The 17,870-nt window shown below is 42.1% G+C and overlaps 1 protein-coding gene across 1 annotated transcript in view; it reads right to left on the reverse strand.

Moving 5' to 3' along the window:
- LOC120928430 (membrane cofactor protein-like) overlaps positions 1-17,870 on the reverse strand; it is a 122,735-nt gene that overhangs the window by 88,743 nt on the left and 16,122 nt on the right. The window contains exon 3 of the mRNA XM_040339536.1: positions 9,603-9,699. Coding sequence (XP_040195470.1) covers positions 9,603-9,699 — 97 coding nt within the window. The remainder of the gene's footprint in view (positions 1-9,602; positions 9,700-17,870) is intronic.

The following is a 17,870-nucleotide window of genomic DNA, read 5'->3' on the forward strand; positions in this document are numbered from 1 at the left end:
GTAGCGCCAACACCCACGCACCCAGCATACACCTCCCTTAGTGGTATAGTATCTGAACAGATCAATATCTGATCTGAACAGATGTATACTAGCGTCCCTAGCAGTTTAGGGTTCCCAAAAAACGCATTGTTAGCGGGATCAGCCCAGATACCTGCTAGCACCTGCATTTTGCCCCTCCGCCCAGCCCACCCAAGTGCAGTATCGATCGATCACTGTCACTTACAAAACACAACACACATAACTGCAGCGTTCGCAGAGTCAGGCCTAATCCCTGCGATCGCTAACAGGTTTTTTGATAGCGTTTGACTCAGTCGCTGACAGTCAGGTGCTTTTTTACCTGTGAGTCTCACTAATTGAACCAGTAAATTTAGAGCTCAAAATGGCAAATCGAAGGTACACTAGTGAAGAGGCCTACACGTTTCTAAAAATGACAGATAGTGAAGAGGAGGTCACACATCTGTCAGATTCAGGCTCAGAATACGATCTTGTAGACAACAGAGGCTCCATGACAGATAGCTCTGACGATGAAGGTGAGGTCCCTTCTAAGGTCAGGTGTACCCGACCCCTTCTGCTGTTGTTGAGGTGCATGAACCGCAGGGCTCTCGTATTGAGCAGAGTAGTACTAGAGCCGCTCATCCTTCTGGTGAACTGGCAAGCACCAGCGGCCTAGTACACCCTGGTCATACATCCAGCACTGCAGTAACACTTGGTGATGTGTCAAGTCCCATAAGTGCAGTTCAAGCTGGCGAGGTGGCAAGCACCAGTAGTGTCCCGCTGCCACAAAGAAGACAAAGACAGGCCTGTTGTACCCAAAGTGTCCTTCCTGCAGAATTCGCCAATCCTGATTGGATGCCCACCACTTCTGCAGAACCCGTACTTCCCCTATTCACTGGCCAACCTGGAATTCAGGTGGAAAGTTGATTTTACGCCACTTGATTTTTATTTCACGAAAGATCTCTATAGCTCTATTGTGGACCAAAGTAATTTGTATGCTGGTCAATTCATTGCCGCTAATCCCCAGTTGCCCTCCCTTGCCAGAGATTGGAAACCTATTACGGTTTCCGAATTTAAGACCTTTCTGGGCCTATCCCTCCTCATGGGCATACATAAATTGAGTAAGTTAAGTAAGAGTGAGCTCTGTAATTTCAAAGCCATTTTATCTAATTTTTAGGGACTCATTAATGACAGGAATAGTACCACTGGATTGGCGCAGGGCCAATGTGGTGCCCATATTTAAAAAGGGCAAAAAGTCTTTACCAAGTAACTATAGACCTGTTAGTTTAACTTCTATAGTTGGGAAGATACTGGAGAGATTAATAAAAGACCACATAGATGAGTTCTTGCTGGAAAAAAACTATTTAATCAACAGACAGCATGGATTCATGAAAGACAGAAGCTGTCAGACAAACCTGATTTCTTTTTATGAAGAGGTAAAACCTTGGACAGAGGCGTGGCTGTGGACGTGGTATACTTGGATTTTGCAAAAGCGTTAGATACAGTTCCACACACACGGCTCATGTGTAAAATAAGGTCTACAGGATTGGAAATATCAGTCTGCAAATGGATAGAAAACTGGCTAAAAGACAGAATTCAGAGAGTCATGGTTAATGATTCTTACTCTGAATGGTCCAAGGTTATCAGTGGTGTACCCCAAGGTTCAGTGTTGGGACCCTTACTTTTTAATATCTTTATTAATGATATTGGGTCTGAGATCAAAAGTAAAATTTCTGTCTTTGCAGATGACACCAAGCTATGCAGTGGAAACATTTATTTACAGGATGTCTCCAATTTACAAGCCGACCTCGATGCTCTGTCTAATTGGGCGACTAAGTGGCAGATGAGGTTTAATGTTGATAAATGTAAAGTTATGCACTTGGGGGCTAAGAATATGCATGCATCATACAAACTAGGAGGAGTACAACTGGGGGGATCTGTAGTGGAGAAGGATCTGGGGGTTTTGGTACATCATAAGCTCAATAATGGCATGCAATGCCAAGCTGCGGTTTCCAAAGCGAGCAATCCTTTCTTGTATTAAGAGAGGTATGGACTCCAGAGAGAGAGATATAATTTTGCCCCTGTACAAATTAGTAAGACCTCATCTGGAATATACAGTTCAGTTTTGGGCTCCAGTTCTCAAAAAGGATAAATCGGGGAACTGGAGAAAGTGCAGAGAAGAGCAACCAAACTGATAAGAGGCATGGAGGAGCTCAGCTATGAGGAAAGATTAGAGGAACTGAATTTATTCACTCTGGAGAAGGAGAATAAGGAAGGATATGATCCACATGTACAAATATATAAGAGGTCCATATAGTGAACTTGGTGTTTACGGTCAACACTGAGGACAAGGTATAGAGGAAAAGAGATTTCACCTCCAAATACGGAAAGGTTTCTTCACAATAAGAGCTGTGAAAATGTGGAACAGACTCCCTCCAGAGGTGGTTCTGGCCAGCTCAGTAGATTTCTTTAAGAACAGCCTGGATACTTTCCTTAATGTACATAATATAACTGAGTACTAAGATTTGTAGGTAAAGTTAATCCGGGGAAATTCCGATTGCCTCTCGAGGGATAAGGAAGGAATTTTTTCCCCTGCTGTAGCAAATTGGTTCATGCTCTGCTGAGGTTTTTTGCCTTCCTCTGGATCAACTGTGGGTATGGAGTTGGATGTATGGGATTGTACTATGTTTTTTATTTTGTTTATTTTTTTTGTGGTTGAACTGAATGGACTTGTGTCTTTTTTCAACCGGACTAACTATGTAAGTTGCGGTCGTATTGGTCCAAACACCAAAATTACCATATGCCCGTGTTCTCTGCCTCCAGGGCACGATACGAGCCGATCTTGCGGTTCATGCACTTCAACAACAATGAAGTTTGTCGTCCTCGTGGAGACCCTGAATAAGATCGGCTCTACAAAATGTGGCCCTCGTAAACCACTTCAACGAACCGCCTTGTTTACTCCCCATCAAGTTGTCTGCGTCGATGAGTCCCTGATTAAATTTTCTGTCCGCTTGTCCTTTAAATAGTACCTTTCCCAGCAAACGTGCCAGATATGGGGTCAAGCTCTATAAGTTCTGTGACAGGGCAACAGGCTGTACATGGAGCTTTATGGTTTACGAGGGAAAAGATAGTCACGTAGAGCCAGAGAACTGCCCAGATTACATAGGGAACGCTGGCAAGATAGTGTGGAACTTGGTGTCACCCTTATTCGAAAAGGGGTAGCACTTATATGTGGACAATTAATACACAAGTGTGATACTTTTTAGTCACTTGTTTGATCATCAGATTGGCGCATGTGGCACCGTGCGACCTAATCACCGGGGCTTACCCCAGGGGCTGGTAGATTCCCATCTTAGGCTGGGGGAGAGAGCCCGCTTCAAATGTAATAATTTGCTCACTGTGAAGTGGACGGATAATAGGAATGTTTTCGTTCTTTCCTCCCTTCATGCAGACACAACAGTCCAAATTCCTATGGCGACTAGTGTTGTGGAGAAACCCCTCTGTGTCCACGAATATAACCAAAATATGGGAGGGGTGGACCTCAACGACCAGTTGCCCCGTAAGGCCAGACGCTGGTACCAAAAATTGTCTGCATACTTATTTCAATTGGCTTTGCTGAACACTCATGTGCTATACAGAGCTTCAGAACTGACTTTATCCTTCCTTGAATTCCAGGAAGAGATCATCCAGGCGGTGCTGCACCTCACCATTCCCAACCAAATGCAGTAAGACCGCTGCATGAGAGGCATTTTCCGCATGTCCCCCTATAGAAAATGTCATGTCTGTAGAAAGCACGGATATAGGAGTGACACCCGTTATTGTCCACGCTGTCCTGAGAATCCTGGTCTTTGCATTGGTGAATGTTTTGAACGCTACCACACACTAGTGCAGTTTTAGCGTAGGGTACAGCTTTCACAGACTGCATTTTGAGAGAGTCTCTCTCTCTCTCTCTCTCTCTCTCTCTCTCTCTCTCTCTCTCTCTCTCTCTCTCTCTCTCTCTCTCTCTCTCTCTCTCTCTCTCTCTCTCTCTCTCTCTCTCTCTCTCTCTCTCTCTCTCTCTCTCTCTCTCTCTCTCTCTCTCTCTCTCTCTCTCTCTCTCTCTCTCTCTCTCTCTCTCTCTCTCTCTCTCTCTCTCTCTCTCTCTCTCTCTCTCTCTCTCTCTCTCTCTCTCTCTCTCTCTCTCTCTCTCTCTCGTTTTATTGTTAACCATTTTTGTTTAAGGCTGCGGAATTTATTTTTTGGGCTGGCTACCTTTTACACTTAAAAAAAAAATGGCCAAAAAACAGGGGTCGTCTTATACGCCGGGTCAGCTGCTCGGATGCCTGCAATACTGTATGTAGAATAATAATTCTGTCCCTTATTTTGTAGGCGCTATAACTTTTGCGCAAACCAAGTAAAAAATATTGTATTTTTTCAAAAATTGTCTTAATTTTGTTTATAGCGCAAAAAAACTACTTGTGGGGAAAAAAGGACGTCAATTTTGTTTGGGAGCCACGTCGCACGACCGCGCAATTGTCAGTTAAAGCGACGCAGTGCCGGAACCTGAAATTTCACCTGGGCAGGAGGGGGGTATATGTGCCCAGTAAGCAAGTGGTTAATAAAGAAAATGACTTACACCAGTGCTACAGTTTGAATTTAAAACGTATGTGTGTGAACTGTGAAGTTAAGTCATGGATTGTGGAAACTAACTAGTTTTTGGGTGATTGTATATAGTGTATACCACATTTACCACTGACTAATGCAGAGTTGCAATGAAAGGAGATCAGCTAAAAGTAGTTTGATCTACATGTGCGTTATAATTAATCGAAATTAGTCGATTAATCGATTTAAAAAAACGGTCAATCGAGCGCGGAAATTTTAATCAGTAACAGCCCTAATTTTTGGGGTTTTCAGGTATGCGATTCAGTTGCAGCGCAGATTTATTTATCTTGACAGCAACAGCATTTGTTTTCACGATACATAAAGCCCTGACTCCAACGCTGTAGGAGGTGATTTCACCACCACAGTTAAAAAACAAAACAAAAAAAAAAACATATATGCCGAAGCATGGGGGCGGCAGGGGAGCGATTTGCTCCTAATGAGACGTACATACGGACGAAATTCCGACAGAGGCTTGCCCGTGGAAAAGTCTGACCGTGTGTACGCAGCATAACTTTTGCGGGAGGATGCCCCCATGCTTTGGCATATATAAATGGTGTATGTATGCCCATAATTAGAAATGGGTGGATGAAGTGAGGTATTCTAATGGTGGGCATACCCAACGATCAATCTATTTTTTTCGTTCAGAGAACAGTTTCTGTAAAAGCAATCCTAGCGGCTAATTAGCCTCTAGACTGCTTATACAAGCAGTGGGAGGGAATGTCCCCCCCCCACCGTCTTCTATGGTTTTCTCTGGCACTCCTGTCCCAACAGAGAACCTGAGAATGCAGACGGTGGCTGACCATAGAGGTGATAAGAGACCAGAATGGCTCCAATCATCTCTATGGCCAAAGAAACCAGAAGCCGGATATAAAGAGCGCCATAGGGAAATTGGGAAAGCATTTTATCACATGATCTTGGTGTGGTCAGATACTTTGAGGGCAGAGGAAAGATCCCAATTTTTTTAAAAAAAGTACCTGTCACTACCTATTGCTATCATATGGGATATTTATTTACATTCCCTGAGATAACAATATAAATTATAAAAAAATGTGAAGTATCACCGCAAAGGTCAGATCGAGGGCAGTAATTTTAGCAGTAGACCTCCTCTGTTAATCTAAAGTGGTAACTTGCAAAGGCTTTTAATATGTATATAGTTTGTTGCCACTGCGCATTTGTGCGCAATTGTAAAGCATGTGGTGTTTGGTATCCTTGTACTCGGCCTAAGATCATCTTTTTTATTTCATCAAACATTTGGGCAATATAGTGTGTTTTAGTGCATTAAAATAAAAAAAAGTGTGTTTTTTCCCCCAAAAATGTGTTTGAAAAATTGTGGGGAAAAAAAAATGCAACACCCACCATTTTAATCTGTAGGGCCTTTGTTTAAAAAATATATATATATAATGTTTGGGGGTTCAACGTAATTTTCTTGCAAAAAACAAAAAGTATCAGAAAGGGCTTTTTCTTCAAGTGGTTAGAAGAGTGGGTGATGTGTGACATAAGCTTCTAAATGTTGTGCATAAAATGCCAGGACAGTTCAAAACCCCCCCCCAAATGACCCCATTTTGGAAAGTAAACACCCCAAGCTATTTACTGAGAGGCATGTCGAGTACATGGAATATTTTAGATTTTGACACAAGTTGCAGGAAAAAGACAAATTTTTTTTTTTGCACAAAGTTGTCACTAAATGATATATTGCTCAAACATGCCATGGACATATGTGGAATTACACCTCAAAATACATTCCGTTACTTCTCCTGAGTACGGGGATACCACGTGTGAGACTTTTTGGGAGCCTATTCGCGTACGGGACCCCAAAATCCAAGCACCGCCTTCAGGCTTTCTAAGGCCGTGTACACACGGTCAGACAAAACCGATGAAAATGGACCGAGGTTCAGTTTCGGTCCAAACCGACCGTGTGTATAGCCCATCAGTCTGTTGTCCTTCGGTCCAAAATTTTAAAACATGCTTTAAAATCGAACCAATGGACCGCTGACCGATCGGGCCAAACCGATGGTTAGTACACAAAAGCATCGGTTCAAAACCCGCGCATGCTCAGAATCCAGTTGACGCATGCTTGAAAGCATTGAACTTCGTTTTTTTCAGCACGTCGTGTGTTTTACGTCACCGCGTTCTGACCCGATAGTTTTTTGAACTGATGGTGTGTACACACATCAGATCATTAGGCCACTTCAGCAGTGGACCGATGAAAACGGTCCGTCGGACCATTCTCATCGGATGAACCGGTTGTCTGTACAGGGCTTTAGGGTGTACATTTTTTATTTTACTCCTCACTGCCTATGGTGGCACAAACCCCACCCCAAATGACCCTATTTTCTAAAGTAGACACCCAAAAGGTATTTGCTGAGAGATATGGTGAGTATTTTGCAGATCTCGTATTTTTGTCACGAAGTTTAACCACTTCTATACAGGGCTGTTATACACACCTCCATACCAGGCCTATTCTGGCACTTCTCTCCTACATGTACAAATCATAATTTTTTTGCTAGAAAACTACGCAGTACCCCCAAACATTATATATGTTTTTTTAGCATACACCCTAGGGAATAAAACAACGGTCATTTCAACATTTTATCTTGTACGGTATTTGCGCAATTATTTTTTAAACGCCTTTTTTGGGGAAAAAAATTGTTTCATGAATTAAAAAAAAATAACAAAACAGTAAAGGTAGCCCAATTTTTTTGTAAAATATGAAAGATTAGGTTACACAGAGTAAATAGATACCTAACATGTCACGCTTTAAAATTGCGCACACTCATGGAATGGCGCCAAACTTCGGTACTTAAAAATCTCCATAGGCAACGCTTTGAATTTTTTTACTGGTTACCAGTTTAGATTTACAGAGGAGATCTAGTGCTAGAATTGTTGCTGCCACTCTAACGCACGCGGCGATACCTCACATATGTGGTTTAAACGGCGTTTACATATGTCGGCGGGACTTGCATGTGCGTTCGCTTCTGCGCCCGAGCTACCGGGGACAGGGGGCGTTTTACATTTTTTTAATTATTATTATTTATTTATTTTACATATTTATTTATTTATTATTTCAAAACTTTTTTTATTTATTTTTTTATTACTTTTATTCCTATTACAAGGAATGTAAACATCCCTTGTAATAGGAATGTGTGTGACAGGTCCCATCTCTCCTCCAGGCTGAAAACCATGAGATCGGTGAAAAAAAATTCACTGATCTCATGAATAATGTGGCTTACAGCCGCAATCGCGGCTTTGTTTACTTACGGGACCCGGGCGTGACGTCATCACATCGCGCCCGGGTCCTCCGATGGTCATAGAGATGACTGGTGACCATCTGGTCACCAGTCATCTCTATACTTCCTGCCAGCGCCGGACGATTCTTTCTCCGGGCCCCCGATGGCTCGGGAGAGCCCGGAGAAGCACCGGATGTAAGAACGATCTAGCGGCGGAACCGCCGCTATGATCGTTCTTATGTTGTGCAGAATCGCCGGCACAAGAGATAGATATCTGGATGATGCCTCTAGCTGCAGGCATCATTTAGATATGACGTCCACTCTGGATGGTAGAGCCACTTTGTGGATGTCATATGACGGTGGCTGGTATTGGAGTGGTTAAAAAAATTTAAAAAGAAAAAAGGAAATACATTTTTTTTCTTTCCTTTCTTCATTTTCAAAAACAAATGGGAGCTGTAAAATACTCATCGTGCCTCTCAGCAAATAGCTTGGGGTGTCTACTTTCCAAAATAGGGTCATTTGGGCTGGATTTGTGCCATCGTGGCATTTTACTGTGATAGGTAGTGAGGAGTAAAATCAAAAATTTACGCCCTTAGAAATTCTGAAGTCGGTGCTTGGTTTTCCGGGTCCCGTACGTGGCTAGGCTCCCAAAAAGTTCCACACATGTGGTATCCCCGTACTCAGAAGCAGCAAAATGTATTTTGGGGTGTAATTTCACATATGCCCATTGCATGTGTGAGCAATATATCATTTTCCTGCAACTTGTGGCAAAATATAAAATATTCCATGGACTCAACATGCCTCGCAGCAAACAGCTTGTGGCATCTACTTTCCAAAATTGGGTCATTTGGGGGGGGGGGGGGGAGGAGGTTGTGCTATTTTGGCATTTTATGGCCTTCAATACTGTGATAGGTAGTGAGGAGTAAAATCAAAAATTTGCGCCCTTAGAAATCCTGAAGGCGGTGCTTGGTTTCTGGGGCCCTGTAAGCGGCAAAGGCTCCCAAAAATTCCCACACGGCTCCCAAAAAGTCCCACATGTGGTATCCCTGTAATCAGGAGAAGCAGCAAAATGTATTTTGGGGTGCAATTCCACATATAACCATGGCATGTGTGAGCAATATATAATTTAGTGACAACTTTTTTTTATTTTATTTTTGTCATTAGTGGCACAGAGTTGTCACTTGGGACAAAAAAAAAATATTCAATGGGCTCAACATGCCTCTCAGCAATTTCCTTGGGGTGTCAACTTTCCAAAATGGGGTCATTTGGGGGGGTTTGTACTGATAGGTAATCAAATTAAAAGCTGTGTAAATTCCAGAAAATTTACCCTAGTTTGTAGACGCTATAACTTTTGCGCAAACCAATAAATATATGCTTATTAACATTTTTTGTTTTTTTACTAAAGACACGTGGCTGAATACATTTTGGCCTAAATATATGACTAAAATTGAGTTAAAATTCGATTTTACTTATAACAAAAAGTAGAAAATATCATTTTCTTTTTTTTTTTTTATTCTGCCTTTTTCCGTTTATATCGCAAAAAATAAAAATCCCAGAGGCAATCAAATACCATCAAAAGAAAGCTCTATTTGTGGGGGAAAAAAGGATGCAAACTTCGCTTGGGTACAACATTGTATGACCGCGCAATTACCAATTAAACAGCGCAGTGCCAAATTGTAAAAAAAAAGTTGAAAAACACTGGCTTAGTGAATTGAATACATTATAAAAACAAACACTCACCCAGTATGACATGTATAATTTACTCTAGATCCAAAGAGTGTATTGTCAATGTGTACATCTCCATTTTCTGTTTCTCCAGGGTGCCTACAATTTATCCCTGCATATATGACATAAAAAAAAATGTAAACAAGGATATTAAATCTGTTAACAAGTCAATCAATACTTGTATTAAAACTTGAGCATGGAGAATGAGCCATATTAAATGTATCGAAATTCTGTGACATAGGTTAAAAAAACTAAACAACTAAACTTCAACATAAATATTTAACAAATGTTGCAAGGAGAAAAGCATTAAAGCAGATAGGTAAAAAGACATACGATTATATATTTGGTGGCTTTTAATACCTCGAAAATAATTAATATTTTGTCCATTCAGTCCAAAGATTTATACAAACTCTGCCATACAACACAATCCTATTTGACAGGGTAGTAGACTTGATTTTTCTCTGCTGCAGTTGAGCAACACTCAGAGGGCTGGTCCCTCCCTAAAACTGTTACCCAACAGCAGTGGTCTCCAAACTGGCCGGCCCAGGGCCAAAATTGGCCCTTTGCTTTTCTTTTATCTGGTCCATAGGGCACTATTCCACTAACTGACATCAATGATGGAGCATTTCCTACTTCCACTGACTACAGTCCGGCCCCCCCTAAAGCCTAATATGGCAAATATATGTAAACATTTACAATTTGCTTACTTTTTAGATAAACAAATGATATTAGATGTAAACAAACTTGACAGATATCGGCATTCCTTTCCTCAGGCGCTGTCACTGTGTGAGGAAAGGAGTACCGATTAGCGGCAAGGCTGACAGGGCACATTTGCACTGATAATCAAAACCTGATTATTAGTGAAGCCCCATCAGTGCTGCATATCAGTACCCACCAGTGCCACCTCATCAATGTCCATCAGTGAAGAAAAATTACTTGTTTGCAAAATTTTAGAACAGAAAGTTTGAAAAAAAAGGTTTTATTTTTTTTCTAACTTTTTGGTCTTTATTCATTTGTCTAGCAAAAAAAAAAGTGGTAATTAACCGTTTTAGCCCTGGACCATTTCGCTGGCCAAAGACCAGGCCACTTTTCGCGATTCGGCACTGCGTCGCTTTAATTGACAATTGCGCGGTCATGAGACATGGCTCCCAAACAAAATTGACGTCCTTTCTTTCCCACAAATAGAGCTTTCTTTTGGTGGTATTTGATCACTTCTGCGGGTTTTATTTTTTGCGCTATAAACAAAAATAAAGCGACAATTTTGAAAAAAAAATTCAATATTTTTTACTTTTTGCTATAATAAATATCCCCCAAAAATATATAAAAAAAACGTTTTCCTTAGTTTAGGCCGATACGTATTCTTCTACATATTTTTGGTAAAGAAAAAAATAGCAATAACCGTTTATTGATTGGTTTGCCCAAAAGTTATAGCATCTACAAAATAGGGGGTAGTTTTATGGCATTTTTATTAAAAACATTTTTTACTAGTAATGGTCGGCGATCTGCGATTTTTATCATGTATGTCAGACACAACAGACTCTTGACAAATTTTTGGAACCATTGTCATTTTTACAGCAATCAGTGCTATAAAAATACACAGATTACTGTAAAATGACACTGGCAGTGAAGGGGTTAACCACTAGGTGGCGCTGAAGGGAGTGATTCTTACAGTTAGGGAGTGTGGCTACGAGTGACACGTCACTGATGACCGGGGAACAATCATCAGTGACATGTCACTAGGCAGAATAGCGGAATGCCTTGTTTACAAAGGCATCCCCCTTGTTCAGTCTTTGCCAACCACAATCGCGGGCTGCCCAGGAACATCAAGTTCCCGGGACCCGCGAGCACACTCACGAGGCACACGCGCGTGTGCACCAAATTTAAAGGGACGTACAGGTACGCCCATTTGCCTGCCCGTGCCATGTTATCGAACATACATCTCCGTGCGGCGGTCGGCAAGTGGTTAAATACCTTTAAAAGAAAGCTTTATCTGTCTCAAAACATTAGGTCTTTATGGACCTTGTTTGTGCACTGGTGTGCAGTCATGATGGAACAGGAAGGGGTCATCCCAAAACTAGTCACACAAAGTTGGGAGCATGAAATTGTCCACAATGTTACATAGTTAGTCAGGTTGAAAAAAAGACACAAGTCCATCCAGTTCAACCATAAAAAAAAAAAAAAAAATATTATAATAAATATTATACAATCCCATTTACCCAACTCCATACCCACAGTTGATCCAGAGGAAGGCGAAAAACCCCAGCAGAGCACGATCCAATTTGCTACAGCAGGGGAAAAAATTCCTTCCTGATCCCCCGAGAGGCAACTGGATATTCCCTGAATCAACTTTACCCATACATTTTAGTACCCAGTTATATTATGTACATTTAGGAAAGTATCCAGGCCTTTCTTAAAGCAATCTACTGAGCTGACCAGAACCACTTCTGCAGGGAGTTTATTGCACATTTTCACAGCTCTTACTTGTGAAGAAACCTTTCCGTATTTGGAGGTGAAATCTCTTTTCCTCTAGACGTAAAGAGTGCCCCCTTGTCCTTTGTGTTGACCATAAAGTGAATAACTCAACACCAAGTTCGCTATATGGACCTCTTATATATTTGTACATATGGATCATATCCCCCTTAAAGCGGGAGTTCACCCATTTAAAAAAAAAAAAAAATCTCCCCTTAGCTTCCTGCTCGTTCGGTCTAGGGGAATCGGCTATTTATATTAAAATATGTGCAGTACTTACCCGTTTTCGAGCTGCATCTTCTTCCGTCGCTTCCGGGTATGGGTCTTCGGGAGCCGGCGTTCCTTCTTGAGTGACAGCCTTCCGAGAGGCTTCCGACGGTCGCATCCATCGCGTCACTCGTAGCCGAAAGAAGCCGAACGTCGGCGCGGCTCTATACTGCGCCTGCGCACCGACGTTCGGCTTCTTTCGGAAAATCGTGACGCGATGGATGCGACCGTCGGAAGCCTCTCGGAAACCTGTCAATCAAGAAGGAACGCCCATTCCCGAAGCCCATACCCGGAAGCGACGGAGAGGATGCGTCTCGTAAACGGGTAAGTACTGCACATATTTTAAAATAAATAGCCGATTCCCCTAGTAATAACGAGCAGGAATCTAAGGGGGAAAAGTGCCCTCTAAGGGTGAACCCCCGCTTTAATCTCCTCTTCTCAAGAGTGAATAAATTCAGTTCCTCTAATCTTTCCTCATAGCTGAGCTCCTCCATGCCTCTTATCAGTTTGGTTGCCCTTCTCTGCACTTTCTCCAGTTCCCCAATATCCTTTTTGAGAACTGGAGCCCAAAACTGAACTGCATATTCCAGATGAGGTCTTACTAATGATTTGAACAGGGGCAAAATTATATCTCTCCGGAGTCCATACCTCTCTTAAAGGGTCACTAAAGGAAACACATTTTTTAGCTAAATAGCTTCCTTTACCTTACTGCAGTCCTGGTTTCATGTCATAATTGTTCGTTTTTGCTCTAATCCTTCTCCGTTCTGAACACTTCCCGGTTGTCTGTTTCCTGATGAAAAAAGTCATGGGAGCTTTCTCTCTGTGGTTACTAATCAAGGAGGTGTGATTACTGTGTGTCTAAAACCCCGCAACACCAATCAGTTTCGTTTTCCAAATCAACACTGCCCTGTATTGGCTCTGTGCAGCAGAGAAGCAGGAAACATGCAAAAACGAAACTGAAACTGTAGGTACATTATATGATTGATTTTTATCTATTTTTAATCATTTTTAAAAGGAATCTGTTAACTATTATGTTTCTATACCCTGTAAACAGTAATTTCAGCAACAAAAAAAAAAAAATTTCCTTTACAACTCCTTTAATACAAGAAAGGACTTTGCTCGCTTTGGAAAATGCAGCTTGGCATTGCATGCCATTATTGAGCTTATGATCTACCAAAACCCCCAGATCCTTCTCCACTACGGATCCCCCCAGTTGTACTCCCCCTAGTATGCATGATGCATGCATATTCTTAGCCCCCAAGTGTATAACTTTACATTTATCAACATTAAACCTCATCTGCCACATAGTCGCCCAATAGGACAGAGCATCGAGGTCGGCTTGTAAATTGGAGACATTCTGTAAGGATGTTATTCTACTGCATAGCTTGGTGTCATCTGCAAAGACAGAAATGTTACCTTTGATCTCAGACCCAATATAATTTATAAAGATATTAAAAAGTAAGGGTCCCAGCACTGAACCTTGGGGTACACCACTGATAACCTTGGACCATTTAGAGTAAGAATCATTAACCACTACTCTCTGAATTCTGTCTTTCAGCCAGTTTTCTATCCATTTACAAACGGATATTTCCAAGGCTGTAGACTTTACCTTACACGTGAGCCGTGTGTGGGGAACTGTATAGAACACTTTTGCAAAATCCAAGTATATCACGTCCACAGCCACGCCTCTGTCCAAGGTTTTACTTGCCTCTTCATAAAAAGAAATCAGGTTTGTCTGATAACTTCTATCTTTTATGAATCCATGCGCTCTGTTGATTAAAATATTTTTTTCCAGCAAGAACTCGTCTATGTGGTCTTTTATTAATCTCTCCAGTATCTTCCCAACTATAGAAGTTAAACTAACAGGTCTATAGTTACTTGGAAAAGACTTTGTTCCCCCATTTTTAAATATAGGCACCACGTTCGCCCTGCGCCAATCCAGTGGTACTATTTCCGTCATTAATGAGTCCCTAAAAATTAAATACAATGGCTTTGAAACTACAGAGCTCAATACTTTTAGGATCCGTGGGTGGATGCCATCTGGTTCAGGTGCTTTATCCACCTTTATTCTGTCTAAATATTTCTGGACCATATCACTTTTGCGCCATTGTGGATCATTTGGGGCTGTGTCACTATTGCCCCCATTATTGACATGAGCTCCCCCATGCTTCTTTTTTGAAGAAAGTATTTAAAGCGGTGGTTCACCCTCCATAACAACATTTTAGCATAAAATTAGGCATAGTAGCGCGAGCTACAGTATGCCTGTATTTATTTTTTTAGCCCCGTACTCACTGTGCAATCGTATATTGAAGATTCCGACTCCCCGCGGGGAATGGGCGTTCCTATCCAGAGGGAAGGTGATTGACGGCCGGCTCTGGCACGTCACGCACCCCGAAGACAGCCGGAGTAGGTCTCGGCTCTTCACGGCGCCTGCGCACAGACTATGCGCAGGCGCCGTGAAGAGCCAAGTCCTATTTCGGCTATTTCCGGAGAAGCGTGACGTGCCAGAGCCGACCGTCAATCACCTTCCCTTTGGATAGGAACGCCCATTCCCCGCGGGGAGTCGGAATCTTCAATATACGATTGCACAGTGAGTACGGGGCTAAAAAAAAAAAAATACAGGCAGACTGTAGCTCACGCTACTATGCCTCATTTGATGCTAGAGGAAAACATTTTTTTTTTTTTTATAGGGTGAACCCCCGCTTTAATAAATTAGCCTTCTCTTTGTCCCCAGTCACCCAGATTATTTTGTAAAGTGCCTACATGCTCAGACTTGACTTTTTTACTATTAATAAATTTGAAGATTTTTGGGGGGTTTGTCCTACTATCCTTTGCAATCTGTCGTTCGTTTTTGCATCCTTGATTTCCTTTTTACATATTCGGTTATATTCTTTGTAACATTTAAATGACACTTGTGTTCCTTCAATTTTATATTTTTTAAAAGCTATTTTCTTACTTTGGCCGTGAGCCACATAGGTTTTATTTTTAGCCTTTTAAACTTATTGCCCATGGGAATATACTTTGCACAAACAGTCTTTGAGGAATTCCCATTTCTGTTCTGTTCGATACCAACATTCTCCCCAGTCTAAGTCCTGGAGAGCAGCCCTCATCCTTGGAAAATTTGCTCTCTTGAAATTAAATGTTTTTATCTTTCCCGTAGGTGATTTTTGCTTACAGCTAACATCAAATGAAATCATGTTATGGTCACTGCTACCCAGGTGTTCCTCTATCTGAACATTAGTAATAAGCTCTGCATGGTTTGAGATTACCAGGTCCAACAGAGCATCATTCCTAGTTGGGGCCTCAAACTGGACCATAAAATTGTCCTGTAATAGGTTTATACATTTTTGCCCTTTAACTGTCCCAGCAGTACCATTACTCCGGTCAATTTCTGGGTAGTTAAAATCCTACATTATTATCACCATCCCAGCCCTTGCAGGCCTTTCCATCTGTGCAAGGACCTGAGTCTCCACCTCCTCATTAACATTGGGTGGTCTAAAACAAATTCCAATGATTAACTTTGAATTACGCACATCTGTATGCAGTTCCACCCATAATGCTTCAGACTCATCACACTCTCCATCCGCCATGTCCTCTTTCACACTCACTTTGAGATCACTTCTCACATAGAGACAGACCCCTTGACCTTTCATTTTTACCTGTCTTTCCGAAAGAGTGCATAGCCAGGAATATTAAAGAAGTAAACCCCCCCCCCCCCCCCCCGAAAAAAATGGGAAAAAAACCTGCAAGAGAAACGCATAATGAGCTAGTATGCATAGCATACTAGCTCATTATGTGTCACTTACCTGAGATCAAAGCCCCAGAAGCGCTCCTCGTTCCCCTTTGCCGCCATGTCCCCGCTGACCGTCTTGCGGGTATCGCCGATCCGGCACTGTGATTGGCCCGAGCGGCGATGACGTCACTCCCGCGCATGCGCGCGGGACAGGCATTTTCCCATTCAGAAAACAGGCTCGCTCAGTCGGTGCAGTGTTTTCTGAAAATATCTCCTTAACCGTGTAGGTTAGGTAGATATTTCTTGCACCTACAGGTAAGCCTTAATCTACGCTTACCTGTAGGTGCAAGTTGTCACAGTGGATTTACAACCACTTTAGCCCAGTCACGTGAGAAATAAAGCCAAGTTTCATCATAGCTCTCCTGATGCACTAGAGCTTCCAACTCACCTATTTCGATTGGCAGACTTCTGGCATTGGTGAACAAACACTTTACTTTACTTAGTTCAGATTTCATCCCTATAAAGATTTTGTGGCTTAACTTGTAAAGACTGTTCAATCATGCACCCCATGCAATGTCACAGAGCTTGAAGAGTTTTGCACTGAAGAATAAGGAAATATGGCAGTGTTCAGATGAGCAAAGTTGATAAAAAAACCTTTCCCATGAACTCAAGGCTGTAGACTACATGTGCTAAACACTGACTTAAAGCGGAGGTTCGCCAAAAAAAAAAAATAATAATTAAAAGCCAGCAGCTACAAATACTGCAGCGGCTGACTTTTAATATTTAGGACACTTACCTGTTCAAGGCGCACGCGATGTCGGCAGCCGAAGCCGATCTGTCGCTCGGCTCTTGACTGCTGCCACCGCCATCCTCGGTAGGGGAATCACTTCCTGGTTCCCTACTGCGCAGACCTGTGTTTCTCCCAGAAGACAGCGGGGGAGGACAGAATAGGCGCTGGAAGTGGCGTAGGTTACCTCGTTCGCCGAGGCGACCTATGCCCGGAAGTGGGAGCAAATACCTGTATTACATAGGTATCTGCTCCCTCCTCCCCCATAAAGGTGCCAAACGTGACACCAGAAGGGGGGGGGGGGGGGATTCCAAAAAGTGGAAGTTCCATTTTTGAGTGGAACTCAACTTTAAGGTAATATATAATAAAGTATTGGGTTATTTATTGTAATTAAAAGTCTTTATTGGGGGGCGCTCGCGAGCAGCGAACCAAGATGGCTGCTTGGTAATCTCGCTCCTCGCCGGACACATCAGCCACATCAATATCGATATTGAGGGCACTCTTTGCTTCCCCTGCCCCTCTCCGATCCCCCGCAGCCCCGCACACCACATGGAGCGGAGAGCCACCCAATCCCCCAGCGCTCTTTTGGACCTGGTAATCTCAAATCATGAAGAGTTTATGACTAATGTTTAGATAAAGGGACACCTGGGTAGCAGTGATCATATCATGATTTCATTTGATGTTAGCTGTAAGCAAGAAATACATACAGGAAAGAAAAAACCCTTAATTTCAAGAGAGCACATTTTCCAAGGATGAGGGCTGCTCTCCAAGGACTTATGCTGAGTACACACCACCATTTTTCGGGTTCTAAAAAATGCCTCTTTTTTTATGTCATTAAAAACGATCGTGTGTGGGCTTCAGAGCATTTTTCGGGTTCTAAAAAATGCCTCTTTTTTTATGTCATTAAAAACGATCGTGTGTGGGCTTCAGAGCATTTTTCGGGTTCTAAAAAAACGTCCAAATTTTTTTTTGAACATGCTTTATTTTTTAACAAAGTTAACGTTGTCATTTTTCGGGTTGTAAAAAA

Source organism: Rana temporaria, chromosome 2 (assembly GCF_905171775.1).
Source record: "Rana temporaria chromosome 2, aRanTem1.1, whole genome shotgun sequence".
In the NCBI taxonomy this organism is placed as follows: domain Eukaryota; kingdom Metazoa; phylum Chordata; class Amphibia; order Anura; family Ranidae; genus Rana; species Rana temporaria.